Raw genomic sequence first — 21,745 nt, forward strand, 5'->3', positions numbered from 1 at the left:
CTCCTAAAATTATGTTAACACTTTTTGCAGGAAAGTTTTAAGAAGATTTCTTGATGTAAATGGGATAAAAATAAAATTTCATTAAGAATTTTTTTTTAATTTTTAACAAAACTTTGTTGATTTATCTGCTTAAAAGGAGTTTATTCATTTTGCGGCTCTCTTTGAGAGATTTTTTTTTAAATTAAGCAAATAGCATTAAGTCCATGAATCTTGATTCCCTCAAAATTTTCATTACAGATGATGAATCATAAAATAAAATGTAAACAGTCCAATATAGCATATGAACATGAAAAACACATCATCGCATGAACAATTAAGAAAACATTGTTCGCATGAAAATGAAACGCAATATTTTGTGATATTACATTGATGTTTTTTCTTGCAAAACATTCCTCAAACTCATGCAAAAAGTGTTGTTAACATAAAAATAATAAAATGGTGCATAAATTGCCGTTTGTTGGATATTTTTTTTCATTCATAAATAATTTTGTAAAAAAATTCTCGAACAAATCTCTCGATACGCTGGATTAAATTTAGTCCATGCGTGCCATGTGAAAAAAAATTACTTATAAATTCTTAAATTGTTTTTTTTTTGTAGATCATCGAAAAATCATTGGATTCAGCTTCGACTCTAGTCAGGCAGCCCGTGAGCTGTGGCTGTGCATTGAGAAGTTGATCAGTGACCCGGAAAATATTGCCCTTAGCACACCGGGAAGAAAGCGAAAGCCACCGAAGAAGGTGAAAGCCATTCAGCTACCACCAAAATCCCAAATCTCCAATCCATGTCAATTCCATCACATCACGAGTGTCACACCCGAGGATGCACCGCGCTATTTTAGTCTTCAGGCATTTGTGGCAAAGCCCCAGAAGACGCAGAGGGATCACTAAATCCCCACAGCGACATGTGGATAAGCCCCGTAAAATCCCGTTGAGTTTTTTCTTACTTTTACAACATAAGTTTATACCACGAAGATTGTTTATTAATATTGATCATCCTACTAGCAATAGGATATTTTACTACATACAAGCATTATTTTGTAAGAATTTAGGAGATGAAAGTTATAGGATTAAGTTTTAAGGATGCACCGTTGAACTGAAATTTAAATCTCAATCTCTCAATTCTGCTCAAAAAATTTAATTTTTATCTTAAAAAAACCGATTCAACAAATTAAAAATTTTTTAAAAAACTTTTTTGAGTTTTTTTTTAATGAGTACTGCGCATTCTTTTTCAGTTTTAGCTTTAAAAAACTCGATTAAAATGCAAAATCCATATTTCAAAATTATATTATTATCCTATTTTGAATATAATTTATGATATAAACCAATCTAGCTAGAGCATCCTTGTGTAGAGAGAATGAAGATCAATAAAGGAGTTTATTCATTTTTTGATGCTTTCATTGCGTAATAAAATATTCAAGAAAATTTTTAATAAAAAAAAATTTTAAGAGTGATATGACTTAGAAACAAATTTGCAAAATAGAAATGAATAAACCACGCCTCCAATGAATCTAATTTTAATAATCTTTGTGCGTAAAGCACATACGCATATGCTTCAACTACTCTTTTCACCTTTTATCAAGTCAGCATAGATGTTGAAAATGAATCCAGTCATTAAGAAAATCAAGAATATTTGAAATTAAAACGAAAAAGAAAAGATTTTCTATTGATAGAGCACTGATGCATATGCTTCAAACGATTTTTTCTTTTGATTTGCAAAAAAATGTTTCAAGCGATTATTTCTTGTATTTTTTTTGTCAATCCCGTACTGATGCATTCGCTTCTTGATTCTTCTTATTATGTTTTTAATGAGCAATCATTATTGGATTAAGAAGCATAACATTAAATAACTTTTGTTGATAATATTTCAAATTTATGCGACCATTTTAGGGCGGCTTATGCGCTAAAATAGTTACGATCGTTTTGTCTTTTATTTCTTCTAATCACTGAAGTTTCGATCCAAAAGGGATCTTTTTCAGGAAATTCTATTGTTACGGGCGAAGCTTATGCTCTTTAGACTTTTTTCCAAAAAAAAATATCTTTTTTATCCTAGAAGAGAAAATATTTTGATTATCATTTAAATGATTTAGAATCATCTAAATATTTTCTTTAGTTTTTACTTTCCATGGAAATACGAAAAGAGCTCCAAAATGAATAAACTCCTTTTTGAAATATGAGGAATGGAGCATTCAGAATATAATTACGTGGTATAAATCCAATATTTGCCAACTACTTTTTGCAACTTTATCTCTATACTTTTAATGAAGTTTAAAATATTTTATTATGCGAAAAACCTAAAAGCTTTTCTTGTATGAGAAAAAAAAATTCAATACTTACCACAGAAGATAGTTTTCCTGCTGCTGGCAATTACCTTGTGGCCATTACCAAGAGAAGGATTTAAGAACCATGCAGAAGAAGAAGAACGCTGCAGTACACAATTACACAGAGAGAGATTTATTCATTTTCTTCCCATTCCGCATGAGGTAGAACCCCTCTTAGAACTATTCGGACTTAATTGCCCAATAATCCGTGTAAATAAAGTGATAAAGTGGTTGGGATGGAAAACATTAAGTTTTGCAGAGTGTCTTCCTGAGATTGAGGTTTAAATCCAAAGTTTATAGGGTCTCTAAAACTGTTTGTAGCATCATAGACTTATGGAGTTAAGGCTATTTTTATGAGTGCGCCACTCGCCTTTGTGTCTCCCCCTCCCCTATTTTATTCTACATGGGCGAGAATTAATTAATGAGTCAGGAGGAAAGTACACACGGAGAGAGAGAGAGAATTTATTTATAGGATGTGGAAGATCTACCGGTATCCATCCGGTGTTGGATGTGTTATGTGCTGAGGATTTCCCAGCGTAGAACTACGCAAGTCTTGTATTGTTATTAACTGTCCTGATGGGGATCATTCTATGTGTGTCCTAATTAGAAGTCAAGCAAAATTAAGTCGTGGGTGGGGATGGAGGGGCTTTTAGCGTGCGATTTTGGCTCATAATGAGGGGCCATGAGGTGGAAAGAAGGGCTGCAAATTTATCTCTCTCTCTCTCCCTGCATTACAGTACCACCTCCTTTTAAGGATTCCTCCTGTATCACCTTTTTGAAGCTTCCGTGTGTCGAGGACTTTAAAAGGCCGAGAGAGAGAGAGCATAAATATCTCACGCAATTTTGCTTTTGAATTTAAATATTTATTTATGCAGAGAATTTTCTTCCCTTCTTTACCAAACAATTTTAATTTAGAGGCATTCAACGTTTTGCATTTTAATGGAAGCGAAAATGTGATATATATATATTTTGACTTGCTATTCAAATTTATATCGTACACACCTACATCTCTTAAACCATCCCCCATCCCCCCCCAAAGCGCTGGGACAGATGTGGATGGAGGAGCTTTCGGGAATTTCATGAAAGAAAGTGCCAAAATATATTTTTTTCGCATAACATCGAATATTATCCCCAAAAATCTTCCCTCTCTCTGCGTGATGCCTCCATCCCCCCTCCCACCCTTTCAAAGGGAAAATTTTTGCATGAGGGGTGAAGTGAAAAATATAAAAGTTAGTAGGGCCAACGGAAGTTCCTCTCACTTAAATACTTTTTCTCATTCTCACAGAATGACTAAAACGTGGGCAAAACTATTTTATAAAATAACTTTCCGCAGGATTCTCTCCCATTATCGCATAGAGGAGAAACTCTTTTAATACACAAAAAGCGACGACCACCTCTCATGCACAACTTTTCCATCCACCCGCGCACTTGAAATAGTTTAACGTGAAATAAAAGCTAAGCAAAAAAAATAGAGGAAGTTAATAAATGAGGAAAAGAAATTCGTGGAATTCTTTTTAAATGTCTGTGATAAAATTTTCAAATTTTACAAATTTATGTTAAAACAAAAAAATAACTTGACAAAGTATTTCTCTAAATGTAAGAAAAAGTTTAATTAATAATAAATGAAAAATAAAACATGAATTGAAATCATTTAAAGTACATAGTAGAACATAATTATATAATAATTATAATAAAATAAAATCAATGTATTAATCTTAGAGGGACAGAGAGAAAACTTATTGAGAAATTATTGTAAGAAAAAAAATCTACGCAAATTAATGTTTTTATTCAGACAATTTCACCTACAAGAGATCTATTTGAGAAGTTATGATGAATGAGATGAATTATTGTGTATTATGTATAGAAAATTTCAGGAAATAAAAAAAATATTTCTCAAATTAATTTTCCGTTTTGTTTTTCTTTCTGCAGCTTCGAGGCAATAAAATTTGCCATCGTGAAGAAAAAATATTTTAATAATTTTTATTGCACCCAAGGGGTGTTTTTATCTGAGTGAAAATCTTTGGATTATTCGCCAAGATTCGGATTATTCGTCGAGATTTGGATTATTGGTTAAGATTCGGATTATTCGTTAATCAGATTATACGTCAAGGAGATTCAAATTATTATCGAAATTCAAACTATTCATCAAGAAAATTCAGTTTATCCGCCAAGATTCGGACTATTCGTTAAGATTCAGATTATACGTCAAGAAGATTCAGATTATTCGCAAAATTCAAAATATTCGTCAAGAAAATTAAGATTATTCGACAAAATTTGGATTATTCGTAGAGATTCGGATTATTCGTTAAAATTCAAACTATTCGTTAAGAAAAATTCAGATTATTCTTCAAGATTTGTATGATTCGGTTAAATAAATCCTAATATTCGGTAGATAAACACCCCTTGATTGCACCATTTTTTTTAAATCCAAATATGGGGCATGATTCTCATATTGCCTTATGCAAAATTAATTTTCTTGCATTTGGGCATAGTAATTAATACTTATTTGTAGGCTATTGGAAATTAAAAAAAAAAAGATAATTACAAAATTCCTTCAAAATAATTTGCAAATTGACTTAATTTTGAAAAATTAGCTAAATGTTTCCCCCATAAATTCCGACCTTACCTTTGCAGAGGGAAAAAAATCCCAGCCATCCCTTTCCTTAAATCTTAAATTGAGGATTTAAGAGGATGCGCCAATGATCCTCGCCTGCCTCTTGTCCCCCTTAACACTAGTTTCTAGTCCATTGGATTCAATGGAATTTTGTGTATCTGTTTGTGCATCATCACCAAGAAAGCCCCCAAATGAAACATCCAGGAAGCTCAGAAGACTATCCATGGCTGATGTTTTTGTCGGATGAGGCTTCCGCCTCACCTCGGGCACCCGGAAGTGCAAATGCTTCACCCCCAGTGGTGCCTCTTCGTTCACTACACGCCGCACAACGGGGTCTTCCGTACTGACTACTGGCACAATATTTGCATGATGCTTCCCATCTGGAGGATCACTGGAACTGTAGGTTTTTACCTGAAGAGAAGGGAATTTTCTTGTAATAAAAAATCATCTTTAAGAATGAAAAAAAATTAATCAGAACAAAGGAAAAAAAAATAAAATTTTCCTTCCTTCGAAAGGACGCTCTTGACTACTAGCACCATCTGTGATTAAATTCAATTGAATGTAATATTGCAGAAGTATTGATGCAATTAAATTGGAATAAAATTTGTTATTAACTTAATTTACAAACCTTTTCTTTTAATAGAAAACTATTGATAAAAATTTATTTAAAAAAATTGTATTCCAAAAAGGACAACATTTACTACTCATGCCATCTATTACTGAATTCAATTCAACATAAGAAAGCAAAAATATTGTCCCATTAACACTTGGAGGATCGAGGTTTCTAACCTCAAAAGCTTGACCATCATTTTCTTTCAAAAATAAAAATAATTTTCCAAGTTTTCTTTCATTAAAACTTTCCTATACACAGATGTAGAATTTAACACGAAATGTTCAATAGATTTAATATCTATGGCGATTGAAAAAAATTAAATTGGCCACTTTGGCCAGCAAAGTCCTCCTGGGTTACAGTAAAAATAAAATATTCAAAATGATTCAATCAAACATTAAATTAGTAACAACCTTTGAATGTCCTTCGATTATAAGGTACATAGGTCCAGGGATAGGCGCCTGTGGTTGATTGTAGTGCGAAAAGTAAGCATCAGTTGTGAGCATTGGGGGTGCAGTTGGGGTAAAATGCGTGCTTGTCTCCAATCGCTGGGCACCAGGTGTTGTCTTTGTCACAATTGCCGTCGATTGATGCACCTCAAAAACACTAGGAACTCTCTGCATGACCACTGAGGACGTTGTGGTGGTTAGTGGAGGTGTCGTGGGTCGCACAACATCCCTCTGGAGTGTCTCCTTCTGTAGGATTGTGTGGAGATATGAGGATTTGGGTGGCTTCACCATCTCTCCGTAGCTCATGGCACTCAAGGGTTTGACATAGGTTGTCTTCATGGGTGTTGCTATGCTCATTGAAGCTTCCGCCACAGCATCCACAGGTCTCTGTGTCCAGGTATCCATTGGAGCACGATACTTTTCCGTAGTTTGCATTGGGGGAGGCATCAGAATTGTTGGCAACTACCGAAAGACAAAAAAAATCGTTCTAAAAACTACAAGAATTTTATTTAAAAAAAAAATCACAATGAACCTGATAGAAATTCCTCCGCATTGTGAGGTACTTAAAATCCTTCCTCTGTGGAATACTTGGCTTCTTCGATGGCACTCCCAGGAGGAGAATCTCTCCACTTTTCTCTTGTTTCCCACCACCGGATTCCCAGTAGCGGACACGTTCGAGAAAGGGTGGGCTGTAGTCGTACGTGGGATCATTCTTGAGTGGATCCCCACGTCCCACGGGCATCCATTCATTGTAATCAACACGCGGTGAAAAGAGCGCCCTCCCAGAAACTGCGGCACTGTTCACGAAAGCTGCCAAAGCATATTATGTATGTTATTTTATGTTAATACAATCTCCCAGTATTTCCCCCTCCTCCCAAAGGATCCTTTCCCATAAATAACCCAGATTTACTTTTGCTGCGATGCAGAAAGAAAATTATTCTAATAAATCTCTTAAAACATCTTCTTTCGCGCTATATATAAGGATGTTTTGTATATAATCAACTATGTACATAAGTAGCTCGTAGCTCATCATTTAGTGATGTAGATAAACTCGATAGAGCTTCTTTGAATGATATTGGAGCTGATAAGTTTACATTTGTTACACAATTTCTCATCAAATTAATAAAACGAAGTTGAAGGATTTTGAAACCATATACTTTTGGGAGTTCTCTTACAAAGGAATTAGATTTGAGCCCTTCTAGTGTGTCTCATTATTTGATCGGAAAATTATTATTTTAGTCAGAAGCAGGAGAATATTAAAATTTGATCAGAGAAACGTTCTTCTGTAACATTTTATTCAAGAGATATTTATATGAATCAAAATCTTCAGATTATTCGCCAAAGATTCGGATAATCAGCCAGGTAAATACGCCTTTGAGGAAAATAAATCATGAAAATTTATTTCTTTTCGCTCTAAAAGCAACAGGAGAGCCATAAAAAGCAAAAAAAAAAAACTATTTTTGGTCAAAAATACAAAATTGGGGGAAAAAATGAAAGATTTTCAATTTTTTGCAAATCTTCGAATCTTTGGATTATTCGCCAAAGATTTTAATTATTCGCCATGATTCAGATGATTTTCTAAAATTCGCCAAAAATATCGAAAGATTTACCAGATAAACACCCCTTAATTTGATTGCTTCCCTCCCATTTCCTCGTCGAATTATTGAAAATTTAATTAAATTTTCTATAACCAGTATACAAATAAATTGCGACAACAAATGTTCAATATTAATTGAATCAATAGGATTGATCAATAATTGATAAATCAATTGAATCATCCTAATAAATATTCCTTTAATTATCCAGAATATTTCCTTCAAATATATATTCTGAATATTTATTTTATTCTTTTTAAAAACCTCTTGGAATTTTCCTCTAAAAGCTCTCCCCCCAAAAAAGCTCAAATTACAATTAATAGAAGAAAAATGTACTGGTAAGCTGACCAAGCTTACGGGAGCTGTGTTTCTTTCAGTGTACCAATTTTGTGAGAGCAAACTAGAACGCGAATTAATTTAAATACGCGCAAAGTCGGGAAAAGTTGAAAAGTCATACCCTAAGAAATGTTTGGAAGGCCATATCTCGAGAACGGATCCATAGATTTTCATAATTTTTTTTTTGTTTGAAAGGTCTTGAAGTCAGCTATAACATATCGAAAAATGAAAAAAATTTATGTCGCCATTTTCGAAAAATTCGAGTTCGAAATTTTCAAAAACTTTGTTTTTGACTTTAGCGCCTCTTGCGGTCATTTCTCGAAGTTGCAATGTTCTAGACATTTGTAGGGTTTCTCGAAACCTTTCATTTGCGCTTGAGTTGATCCAGATCGGACTTGTAGAACCCGAGATATGACATGCCAACTTTGGAAGGCTATATCTCGAGAACGGATCCATAGATTTTCTTCATTTTTGGCATGAAGCTAGATAATATGGTCAGCTACAACATATGAAAAAATGAAAAAAATTTATGTCGTCGTTTTCGAGATATTCATCGAAAACTAATCGAAAATTTTGTTTTTGATTTTTGGCCCCCTAGCGGTCACTTTTGAAACTTCGGAGGTTCTAGAGAGTTGTAGCGCTTGTTGAGAGCTTTCATTTGAGCCTGGGTTGATCAAAATCGGTCAAGCCGTTTTCGAGTTATGATCGATTTTCGATGAAAAATTGTGGCGGCCATATTGACTAAACGGCTTGACCGATTTTCGAAAATGAGGTATCGTTGGAAAGGTATTGATGGCCCCTACAACATATCAAAATTTCAGCCATCTAGCTATAATAGCGGCTGAGATATAGCGAAAACAAAATTTTGAGGTTATTCAAAATGGCGGACGGGGGGGTGGGGGGGTGGATTTGACCTCATAATCGGATTTCTTCAGGTCGATATTTAAACTTTGCCGTTTACCGCAAGTCTCTATCTATCACCGTTCTCTTGCAATTTAAGTTTATAATCCGGCCGGACGGACGGACGGACGGCCGGCCGGAAAAAAAATTTTTTTGGCGCATACGTTTTTTGGAATGTGGGGACCCTAATTCGTGCTCATCCCAAGTTTGAGCCCGATCTGACGACTTTCGATTTTGCTCGGTACACAAAAGCTGTGTCTGAAAGAAACACAGCTAAATCGCAAATAAATACTAATTAGCAGCAAAAGAGTGAAATGAACAAGTTTTTTTTGCCCTATAAATCTCGATGAGTTGTGAAAAAAGGGGGTCCCCACAAAAAAATCATCAGCACTTTTTCATCTTCTGGAGATAAATCACAAGACATCTTGCGCGCCTCTTTTTTTATTCCTTTTCACTGTTCATCTCAATAAATTCTTGGGTTGAACCATAAAATGCCTCAAATTACACACGCGAAACGTACGTTGGTATGGGAGTTTTGACGGGAAATCATTAACACGGCGTGGCACAAGAAAAATCACCTCTTGTCTCTCGAATCTGTTTGTTTTGACACCAATGGGCGGATATGTTGAGGGGGGCTACACCACGCGAGGTATCACCGCTCTGGCTGATTCCATCCATTAAACATTTTCCTCCTCAGCATGTGGTGGTGGGAAAATCTTCACACTCGATGGAAGAAATTCTGCGGGTTTTTCGTGGAAAATTCTCTATCGAAGAGTGGAAATTTATTTATTTTTTCTTTTAACGCGCATCATCTCAATTGGGAGTGTTGGGCTCGCCTTATCGCGCAAGAGGTGCATTTTCAATGGGTTAGAGATGCCATCATCGTCATTTCACTCTTTGGCGCACTCTCAGGCCTGCATGAGAGTCGTCGTGAACATTACCAGTTCCAGATCTTCATTGTGAGCCAGGTTAGTGTGTCGTGGCTTCTCTGTGTCTTCTCTCTCAACTATTTTTATTATTTTCTACCACTTTTATGCTATTTTTTTCAGCATCATCATCAAACACATCGGCAATATTTTGTCTTTGGCGCGCATTTTTATGCACACACATCCAACAGTTTACAGATGAAACGAATGAAAAAGAGAGATGTTCAAATGCTTTCTCTACGCTTTCAATAAATTACATAATTTACTACTCTTTGATGCCTTTTGATGCAATTAATGTGCTGTGAGTGAAAGATGTTTAACAGTGGAGCCACCGGGTGGTACCAGGCGCCTCCATTGAGATTTTCAAAGCTCTGGAATATTGAAGGAATAATTTTTCGTCAAAAACGTGAAAGCTTTAACACTTGGAGGATCGAGGTTTCTAACCTCAAAAGTTTGACCTTCATTTTCTCTTAAAAGAAAATATTTTTCGAATTTTCTTTTGACGAACTTGAAGTTATGGAAATTCTCTACACACAGATGTAGAAATTATCACGATATGTTTAAGAGATTTTACTGTGAGACGATTTAAAAAGTGTCGAATTGCCCACTTTGGCCAGCAAAATCCTCCGAGGGTAGAAAACCAAGTTTAACCCTTACGGGTCCACGTGAAACATTGAAGAATGAGCTCTTTTTATCACGATATTTGTTGTCTAGATGCTTTTATAGGATTTTTCTCAGTCAGAACGTCTTCTTTGGCCTCTTTTGTGTGAATTTGATGCATTTTTAACTTGGAAAAACAATTAGATTCATAAATAATAGGAAAAATAAACTGTTTCACGTTTGAGTCAGCGTATGACCCAAAAAACGCGTAAGGGTTAAGGTAAATTTTACGTCTGATGTTAATGTTTTTAATTTGTTTCTGAAAATTATTCTGAAGAAAGAAAAATAATTTAAAATGAAAAAATACATTTAAAAAATGATAAAAAATACTAATCTTGCTTAATTAATTACACCAGTAAAGCCTACGCGTAGAATATTATGCACACTATCAATACACAAGTGGATTCTATAAAGAGAACAGGTGAAAGTGTCTGATCAAAAGCTGAGATTCTCCCCACAAATCAATCTGAAGATAAGAAAAATGATTGGATTTTTTTTATAATTTCTTTGCCAATAAAATTTCCTTCCCATCGTCAACGAATAAAACTCCCCGCGGTATACAATGGCAATAAGATGGCAGTAGAATTGGCTAAAACACTGCCTGCGATGACCGGTCGCGAAAAGATGATGATCTCGTGCGATTTCTCAACATATACCCAGGAGTGGTGCGAAGTGAATCTCTGCTCGAAAAGACACCGAAGCGTCTATTTCTCCAGCAGATGCGGTACTCAATGAAGAGTCGCATGGATAAATTTTACTTTTATTTACGTTCATTGATGATTTGGTGATCACTTGGCTTTTCCCGCGCCTTTCGATGAATGATGGGGTCATCATGTGCCACAGAGAGATCTCTTCGGCTGGTTATAATAATGGCGATCCGATTGAAACGTGAATTGCCCGTCGAAACTTGTGGCACAACCAGGGATTTCATCACATTTAAACGAAGATGGGGAAGTGAAATTTTTCCACACAACTTGAGACATTTTTCTTCATCAATGAAATACTTGACGCATTGAGATGTGCACGACATTAGTGACAATTTTCCGTCAAGCAAACAGTGGGAGGTTTTCGCGCGCTTTCTCACCGCTGCTGTGCATTTTCACATTGAGTCTTTAACGCCCCTTTTTTGGTGATACCGCATCATGGTCAAGGTACAAGAGCATCTCTTTTTTCCCGCCATCAGCGTCTTCTTTTTCTCTGCTTTTTTTCAGTGCAACAATGTTGTATTGAATATAAAATAGAATTTGCTCTCTTGTGATCTCATCAATGAAGACACACAGACATACTTCAACGACTAGACTGTTCGATTCTCGGAAGTGGAAGAAAACGACGCGAGATGTGATTTGATAGAAAAAAAAAGAAATATATGACCACTCTTTCACCACCATGTGAAGCATTTTCCGTGTCCACTTTGCACAGTTCTAAACCATCCATATGGAGGGTTTTCCTTTTGTTTTTTAAATTTTTATCTTTTTTTATTTAAAAATCAATAAAAACTTTTTATTGAGAATATGAGAGATCTTTGTAATTGATTAATTCTTTAACAAGTTCTTAAGAAAATGAAATTTCTTGTGAAATTGAAATAAATTCACTCTGACCAATAATTCTCGGTTTTAGATTAATTTCTAAACAAAGATATGTAGTAAATCTTTAGAATGATTAACATTAACCCACAAAAAGTTTCCGGTGAGCAAAAATTGAGATTTTTTTAGGCAAATTTCAATTAACTATTCCTGCAGCTGTAGTAAACCAATTTTCAAAAATTCCCTAATTTTTGAAAAGGTATTTTTCTCACCTTTACATGGCTGAAAAATATTTAGAAATCGATCCAGTTATTACTTTTTGACAGCCATTTTAGTGAACTTATGCGAAGAAACTTTTTTTTTCAAATCTTTTCGCGAAATTTCCGTATTTTACGTTATAAAATTACACTTTATTACTGAACAAGCACGTTTGCATTCGTACACGTTGCCTTCTAAATCCGATTTGTCATTTTTGCCGCCAAATTTGTCCTTTTCCTCACATTCCTTGTTTTCACCCTTTTCACCACTCGAATTCACCACCATTCGAGTGCGCGCCAAATTCAAAATATAATTTTTTATTTTTATTTTTTACTCCACCAATTTGCACAAATAAACTATCGTGGAAAAGGTAATTTAATATCCTTTCCAAAAATAGAAAAATTTTTAAGATCAGTTAACTCAGTTAACCACAGATGGAGTAAAAGCTACATTGAAATTTTCATTAAAAAATCCACAGTTTTGAAATCTTTTACACAAATCCGGAAACTTTTTGCGGGTAGTGTATTCTGTGAAATATTCTTTTCACATTTTATTAACGTTTTTTGTATTAATTTGCCTTCAAAAGTAACCAACTGGATCATAGGGAAGCCCTCTAATTATAATTTTTCATGGCAATTTTTTTTTAATTAAGTTTATGAACTCACCAGCTACAGGATTTGGTTGATTATCACTAAAGTAGATAGTTGATGGTGACTTTGTTGTTGGTGCAGCTGTTGATGATGATGCATTTGCCTCCATCCCAGCACCGCATTTTATGACAATCACGAAAATGTGCAAGAAATTGAAATAACGTGCAACGAACCGAATACGCTTCATTGTTGTGAATCACCTGCAAAATTCAAGCATAGAATTGCAATTTAAACAGAAATATTCATAGCTTTGTTGCTATAGCTTCATACTAAGCACTACAAGGTTGAACTTGTGGTTGAAAATATTTATTTTCAGAGGGATTTTCGGGTAATCCAGCTAAGTCATTAGAAGGGATTTTTTTTAGAAAGTAGAATATTTTTTAAACAAACAAAAAATACGACGATTCCCTATAATACTTTTTTAAAGGATTTTCAATTAAATGCTCCCTAAAATCCATAAAATATATGACGAAGAGGTTTTATTACACAAACCTTTGTGTAAGCGATGTCTTACCCCCATCTAATGAACCACGAATCAATGGCTCGTTAAATTATGCTTTTCTTTCAAAGCATATAGGTATGCTTCTCACACAGTGTCCATAAAAACACCACAAGACTCCCTTTCACGGGAGGAAGAAGGAAAATCTATGGGAATTGCGTGTAATTAATAAATTTTCCGCCAGTAAATTCTCACGGAAATCAACCCCCAAAATGGGGCTATTACTTCATTAATGGAGAAATAGTGGCTGGGCGATGCTTAGAACGTTTCACGGACCATCAACCTAATAAAATTATATACTTCCTGCTGTGAAGAAAAAACCCACGTTCGCTTCACGAGACCGCAAAAATTCCCCGTGCGACAGGTAAAGTCTTCAAGAGCGGTGGGTGTGGGATGGCGAGATAAAGAGTCGCATTTCCCCCATTTTCCGCTCAAGGAGCAAAACCACATCAAATAGAACGAACGTGAAGTGGTGGAAACGGAAGCTCCGACCACCCTCCACTTTTAATCTCTAAAGATGCTCTGTTAAGTACTCCGGAGGTGCAAACGGGAATTGTGGACGATTTAACAAAATGCGGGGGATGATTGAATGGGGGCGGATGATGCTATATTAAGTCATCTCAAAGGCAGGAGGGGGTTGTCATTCAGTGTTTATTTTAAATGGCGTCAATTTAAAGAGCATATCTCCAGTGTCTGAAGCACATTAAAGAATCCAACATAGACGAGAAAAAGACAGCTTTATTATGCTTTCAAGTTTTCCGCCAAAACATAACTGAATTTTCTTTTCATTTTATTTTAAAATAACTTTCTCCGCAGTATTGAATCATTTATCAATGAGGATGGAATTGTTTCATTGAACATTCCACTCTTTTGCGACATCGTTAATAGAGACGTGATGGGAAATTTTGTCACCAATTCGTTTCAATGGGGCGGAAAAGTGTCTCCCCACGCTTCATTATTGATTTAACAGACAGAGAGACTGATGGTGGAAAAAAAAAGTAAAATATATCGACGATGAGACTCGTATAATGTGATAGATTGTTGTTGTGTGCAAAAGAAGCGGAAAATAAAGGTGAAATAGGGAAAATAGAGGCTGTTAGTAATAAAATGGAAGATTTCTTATTTATTTGTTAAGAAAAAATTGAATAAATTGCAAAAGAGGAGTTATATGGAAGGGCACAGAAGGTCGTATTATGAAAAAATGTCTTTTAAATTTATTCCGAAGAGGAGATATCAAAGGAAGAAAAGGGAATACAGACTACAGCTCATTTATTGGAACGATCAGTTTCCAAGAAATGAATGAACTACACTGAAAAAAATTGATGGTAAATAGGAATCGATTTATTGGTGTAATTTAGTAAATTTTCTGATGGTAATGTTTAAGGAGCTTTCTGTTCCTTCTAAGGATGTCTTTTCCGAAATTGAAAAGACTGGTGTTTTCTATGAATTAACACACGCTAATATTTTATTAATTAATTATCATTTAATTGTCTATTATTCACAAACTAATTATAAATATTTTTCCTCTCTAAAGAAATTAATATTTTTTCTTCAAATACTTTTGTAACATTCGACTCTTTACCAACATTTTATCATTAATTTGTTTTCAGTGTAGAATATCTGTCAATAATTTTACTTAATTCAAAATTTAATTAAAAAACAATTTATCAAAAAAAAATCACAGCAAATAATTTCAATAAAAAATTATACTTTAATTTAATAAAATCTAGATGGATTAATAAATTTCCAAGAAAGTGTTATACCCCCAAAAATTTTTCTGGTGAATATTTTATTATCTCAAGTCTCAGGTGTTGAGTGCTGGAATTGGATTTGAGATTTCGATCGTAAAGATACAAAGTTCTTGATTTGAAGTTTTTTCTTCTCTCTTTGTTCTCGCGCAACATTTCACCCGCATTGAGGGGAACACACGGCAAAAAAAAAGAGCTGTGATTTTTTTTTCTTCGCATCTCAAGTGATGTTCTGCATTTGAAATCCACGAAATAACGATGAGATGAAAGACATAGCAGAGAAATTCATCGCGTTGGTGATGATGAAAAGTATCACAGCAATGGCAGAATCGTGAAAAAGAGTCAAACAATATTCTTTTGGTGCGCACCGAGAGAATCATCGCGCCCAAAGTCCATTTCTGCAATGTATCTTCATTATTTGGGTGAGATTGCAAATTATCGCGCCCATTCTTTACTCCTTTTTCTGATCCCAACAAAGGGGCACGGATGGACAGAAGAGAGAGAGCGCGAGAAATTCACTTCGTGTTGGCTGATTTTGCAGCAAAATAATCAATTTATCAAGATTGGGTGAATCGCACCGGATTGGAGTATCGAGTGGGTGGCACTTATGTAACAAATTGCAACAATTTGTTAGATTTTATGCAATTTTATACGCATTCGCTTCGCACATTTGCATTTTTGTCCCCTAAATTATACTGTCTGCACGTTTTAAGACTTCCGCACTTTATGTCTCGTCTCTTCCTTAAGAGCTTTTCTTCTTATGTGATGAATTGAAATTTTTCTAGATTAAAATTTCAAAAATTTTAAAAGAATTAATTTGAAAGGGATTTTATTGAAGCTTAAAGTGAATCTAATACGTCAAAGAAATACTTTTAATATAATATGAAGGATTTTAACGACTGAAGAAGTTGTAATCTTTAATTCTTATGTAATCCATTGTACAGAGCCTGATGATGGCAATAAAATTGCCGAAACGTTGCAACTAGGCGACAAGACATCGCTAACTTTCCTGATTCGACTGCTGATCCAAACTCCTCAAAGATTTTTATTTAATCTCTAAAGAATTTTCTCAAACTTTAATATTTTTTTGCTGGCTTTTAGAACCTAGATTAGAATTTTTAAAAGTCATATTTGCTTAAAACTAAAAACTCAGGAAAAAAATTTTTAACTTTCCTATCAAAAAAATTTAATGATTTCTTTTAAATCATCGAGAAAGAATGAAAATAAATTACAGGAATCTTTATCTTTTATTTATTTAAATATGCCCTGAATCATCTGAAATAAATTTATTTAATTTTAAAGTCTTTTGATTAAGATATTATTGTTAATTTTTTTCTTCAGGTGATCACCATAATGGCTTAATTTATCAAACTAAAGGTACAGAGCCAGAAATCGACTTAAGATGTTCTTCTGTTAAGATGTTCTTAGATGGCAAGTTATTCTTACTTTTTTTTTTATTTTAACGTTTGACGTTTTTTCTCTAACATTTGACGTTATTTTTTTGAAATAAAAAGCTCTTTCTTACGAAAAATATTTTTAGTTTGCGTAGTAGTTTGTGTGAAGAAAATTCGCCGGAAAAGCGATCATGAAGGGGCAAAATAACGCAACTTTTTTGCAATTAAAGACGTTTAATTCCTAATAATTATTTGAAACATCGCTGATTGTTGAAAAATTGCGTTTTTCTTTCCTCTTCCAGATTGCTTTTCTGAAGAATTTTCTTCACACATTTTCTCAATTTTGTCATGTCTTTTGTAACATTTTTCAGTTAATTTTTAATGTTTAACGTGTTTAACGTTTATTTTATGAAGATTATTATTTAATTTTCAATACATATTTGACAATTTTTTTTTAACTAATCTTGTCCAAAAGTTCCATGAAAGAAGAACGCAAGATACCGATTTAGAACAAAGGAAATAAATATCTAGAATATGCTCAACTCTACATAAGAATACACACATCAACTTTTGTGAAAATCTCTTTAAATTTATAAGCATAACATTGTAGGTATATAATACATTCGCATTTATATCGGGGATCAAATCATGAAATGCGCTTCAAGTGGTTGCCAAAGATGATGGCAATGCGAAATTTATGAGGTTTTACGCATTGTTATCCATACAATAAATAACAAAATATTTGCTGTCCGCGAAAAAAAGTGTGAGAGAGAGAGGGAGAAAAAGCGGAAGGAGAAGAGAGCGAGATACATTTGCAAAATGGCATGGATTTTGGAGTGAAAATCTCCCACCTTTTTTGTGTGATGATATTGGGATCGCGAAGAGAGGTACAAATGAAATTCTATGTAATATGGGCCAAAGTGTGTGCGGGGAGGACAAAATGCGAACATGCGATGGCAAGAAAAAGTCAAGAGGTCAGCTAAGTGATCAATAAAATATGGAATTCAAATAGCACGCGGTATATATTGATAAATATTCCGTATGTGATCTTGGTGTGTGGGTGCGATCGCCAATGCTTTTGCGCGCGCTATGCTTTTGATTGTCACTTCTTTCTCTTCTTTGGCGTTGGACAACACACCAATGTAGCTGGACCCGCCGTGGAAGTTGACCAAAAGGTTTTGTGCTTGATTTTCTCTATAAACAATATTCTTACGAGTTGAGAAAAAAAAGATGTCTTGTGTCTGTATTGCCCGGCATTTTTTTTATACAATAAATGTAGAAACAAGAAATTTTAAAATAAAATAAACCATCGTGTTCTGTTTTTTCTTTCGGTCAGTGTGTGCGCACCGAAAAATGCTCCAAGAGAGGAAACAAACGATGAAAAAATCATTTTTAATTTCATCGTCACGAATCTCAAAATGTTGTGTATACTTTTTTTTCTTTTCTCGATACAAGACATTTTGAGAAAGAAGAAAAAAATTGCCCTATTTAATTCCATCTCTACAGACAATCATATACTCTCCTCACTCAGCTTCTTTTCATCATCTCCGCATATATCTCACACATTACATATATTGTTACTTTCCATTGTTTCGCCAAAAATTTCCCACCAACACGAGAGATTTTTGTCGAGGAAACTTCTTATACTTGTGAGACCCTCTCCCAAGGGGGGCGAAACTTCTTTCCCCACGCCAAAAAAAAATATATAGAACAGAGAATCCCACAAGATTGGCAAAAAGTGAGAAAATTCACGAAATTCTCATTGAAAATTTCGCAGAAAAAAAATGTTTTCAATGGATTTTTCCAATTCTCTGTGAGGGAGTTCTTCACGATGATTTTTTTCCCTCAATCAACAACAATTAGTTGGTATACCACAATCGTGGCATACCAAGTATTGTAATCGTCGGAAAAACCGACTACCTCAGATCGGGCTCAAACTTGGTATAAGCACGTTTCATACAACCCACATTCCAAAAATGGTGGTGGAAAATTTTTGATCCGGCCGGCCTGCCGTCCTGCCGTCCTGCCGTCCGGGACTCTAAACTTTGCCTTATATCTCGAGAACGGTGAGAGATAGAGCCTTCAGGTTTGAAGTTTTCTATAGAAATGTGGGTGTAAAATTTCATTTTTTTGCATTTTCAAAATCCAAGATGGCCGCCATCCGCCATTTTGAAATACTGTCAACCAGTTTCCTTATAGCTAGAGGTCTGAAACTTTAGTATGTTGTAGTGCTCAGTGAGATGTTTTCATCGATAACTCATACTTCAAAATCGGTCAAGCGGTTAAGCAAATATGGCGGTCTAAAGCAAAAAGTGTTTTTTCGATATAACTCGAGAACGGCTTGACCGATTTTGACCGTCTTGGTATCAAATGAAAGGTTTCAAGAAGCTCTACAACTGTCTAAAACATTCCTAGTTCCAAAAATATCCGCAAGAGGCGCTAAAATCAAAAACAAAAATTGCCTAACTTTAAAGGGCAATATCTCCGAATCCCCATCATCGATTTCTTTTAAATTTTGATATGTTGTAGCCTAAGTCAATATCTTTCACCAGTCCGAAAATGAAGAAAATCTATGTCGCCGTTTAGAAGATATAGCCATTTGAAAAATTCTTGAATTTGAAAAGTTGTAAGAGCCATATCTCCTGAACCGCTTGCCCGATTTTGCTCATCTTGGTATTAAATTAAAGGTTTTGCAATTCTCTACAACTTTCTAGAACATCAGAAACCTCTAGAACCATTTCTTGAGGACAAAAAGTGCAAAAAACTGTTTTGGTGAAACAAAAAACCGCCATTTTTGTTCTAGATGTGACTTTGAAAATTATTGAAATTTATGTCAATTTATAGCCTATTTTAATACCTTTCCAAAACTAGTCAAGAATTTTCTATAGGTCTTATAGAACTTCAGATATGAGCATTTTTATCTTTCATATTGATGAATTTCATAAAAAAAATCAACTTTGCCTACTAATCCTACTTACAAATTAAATTACAACGCATAGACTGACCCATCCGCGTTGTGGTATACCAACTCTAATAACTGGACGCGTTATGATTGACTTTCCATTTCACCGGCAAAACGTGCACCGATGTATTGTATACGAATGAAAATATGTGGTACCACCAAGCACAAATTGATTGTCCAGGTGTGAAATATATGGTGGTTCAAGCACAGCGGGAAATCTCTTTTCATTTTTTTTTCTTTCAGGTCTCTGCATCTCCGAGAGCACACAGAATGGGTTTATATCACATTTATATGCAGTGTAAATAGATTTAATGGGTTTCGATGTAAATTTTTTGTGAGTGACACGAAAATGTTCCAGAAAGAAGTCAAAAGTTTCTTTTTTTCCATCTTCTTCTCATATTTTCATCATCCAAAACACTGCTATTATGTGCAATAGACGAAAAAAAAGCACCGGGGCAAACAAAAAGATGTGATTTTCTTGAGGCAAATAGATGAGTGAATGAATGAAAAAAAAAGTGAATATTTGTCGAAATTCTTTACTAGGTATTAAATTTTTTTTGAATATGTAAAATCCCTGACAGTTGGTGTCAGCGGTGGGCTCCCTTCGCGCGCTCAGTTTAGTTCTACTCTAGCAGCACGTAAAGTCTGCACGGAGACACAGACAGTGAGATGAAGAAGCCACGAGATATCCTCGAGCTATCATGAATATAAACTTCCATTGCTGAGCTTCTTCGTCAATCTCTTCACTGTCAAAGAGCGGCAAAATATGCAACATCGCGCGTCTTTCATAACATGGAAGTCCGATCATCACACAAAACTTCTTTTTGCTATCGCTCACAAAAATTTCTACAACAAAATTCTCCTCACTCGAGGGCAGAAGCAAAAGGTGATTTCCTGTGCACGCAACTTAATCATAATTCTCTCACTCTTTGCCTATATATGGATCCCACCACAGGGCACACTCTTCCCCCCAATGCGTGGGAAAAAGATCAATTTGTAACGTGTAAAGTAGGGCAAAGGAAAGGAAAATTTTCCACTCACTCTCTTGAAAAAATTTTCAAATCTTTTTTGGCACAGAAAAACTCCCCAGAAATTAATTCCTGGCACCAGAAGATCCTCTCCGGGAGAAGAAGAAAGTCTGTGAGAGTTGCGTACAAGATCACTGATCACTCGTGATTTTTTTTGAGGTGACAAAATGCAAGATCTTCACGATGATCAATAAATTGCATCACTTCCTTCGTTACAGAGTAAAAAAAAACAACAAAATCTCAATTAAAAAAAAAATTAAAAACAGACGCACAGATCGCAACGCAGCACTGACCGAGTGATCGGTTGACTTTGAACTGATTGGAATTGTGAAGATGAGGAAGAATATCGGCAATGACTCTACCCAATGCCCCAGCGCAAGACAACGCACACCGGCGATGCTTCGACTATTTTTCTTTTTACCTCCTCTCTCTACCGCGGCGGAGACACATGGGGAGAAAGACTTTCTTGTGTGTGTCTCGCGGATAGAGTTGCAATATTTTATAGATTAGAGATTCATGAGGAATTTTCTAGAAGGTTCAAGAAAAGAAAAACTTTCATTTTTAATGATGCATTGTATCGTTTTCTTGAAGGATTTTTTTTAAAAGAATATCAAAGAATAATTAATAATTTAATTGAGCCTTTGCTCAATATTTGATCAATTCTTTGAAATAATTCCAAGAAAGAAGATCATACCCAGTAAAGAATTGATTGAGACAATAAATGCTCAATTGGTAATTGAGTCAATTAGATTGATTAATTATTGCCTATCAATCAAAGAAGATGATGTTAAGTAGCCTTGATGAGATATTTTGCAAATTTTAATTTTTGGTCAGTCTGCTCTCTCTGGTTACGCTTACTCACTGTTTATGATTAATACCTAAATTATCTCAAGATTATTCATTCCAGTAAACAATTCTGACTGACTACCCTTTGATTTGAGCCAAAATCATCCCACATTTGATCCATTCAAAAAGGTAGAATAGAAAAACAAACATTTGAGCAAACATTGAGCAAACTTCAGCCAATATTGTGGCAAAGTTTGACGAGTTTTTAAATTTAAAATAATTCAATAAAGTAGATAAAATTTATTTGAAAAACAAGACTCACTCTACATCTAAAGAGTCTTGCAATGCATTGAGTTCCTTCTCATCTAGAATTCTTGCAGCTCAGATTTGCGACTCTTCGCGCCAATACAATCCATTGACTTTGGGTGCTTCGCACGCAGATAGTAAAAAGACATTGTGAATGCGCACACACATCCAACTCTTTTTACC

At 34.8% G+C, this 21,745-nt stretch overlaps 2 protein-coding genes across 2 annotated transcripts in view; one reads left to right on the forward strand and one right to left on the reverse strand.

The window, feature by feature from the left end:
- The window catches only part of LOC129790578 (uncharacterized), a 39,537-nt gene extending 35,317 nt beyond the window's left edge, over positions 1-4,220 (forward strand). Inside the window, exon 4 of the mRNA XM_055828142.1 lies at positions 599-4,220. Coding sequence (XP_055684117.1) covers positions 599-888 — 290 coding nt within the window. The 3' untranslated portion in view covers positions 889-4,220. The remainder of the gene's footprint in view (positions 1-598) is intronic.
- Positions 4,086-20,787, reverse strand: LOC129790562 (uncharacterized). The gene is made up of 5 exons (XM_055828120.1): positions 20,484-20,787; positions 12,855-13,039; positions 6,524-6,801; positions 5,956-6,453; positions 4,086-5,343 (listed from the first exon to the last, which is right to left on the reverse strand). Exons 2-5 carry the CDS (start codon positions 13,024-13,026, stop codon positions 5,002-5,004), a joined length of 1,290 nt encoding a protein of 429 aa, XP_055684095.1. The 5' UTR covers positions 13,027-13,039; positions 20,484-20,787; the 3' UTR covers positions 4,086-5,001.
- Between the last annotated feature and the right edge of the window lie 958 nt (positions 20,788-21,745).

The sequence above is a fragment of the Lutzomyia longipalpis genome, chromosome 2 (genome assembly GCF_024334085.1).
Source record: "Lutzomyia longipalpis isolate SR_M1_2022 chromosome 2, ASM2433408v1".
In the NCBI taxonomy this organism is placed as follows: domain Eukaryota; kingdom Metazoa; phylum Arthropoda; class Insecta; order Diptera; family Psychodidae; genus Lutzomyia; species Lutzomyia longipalpis.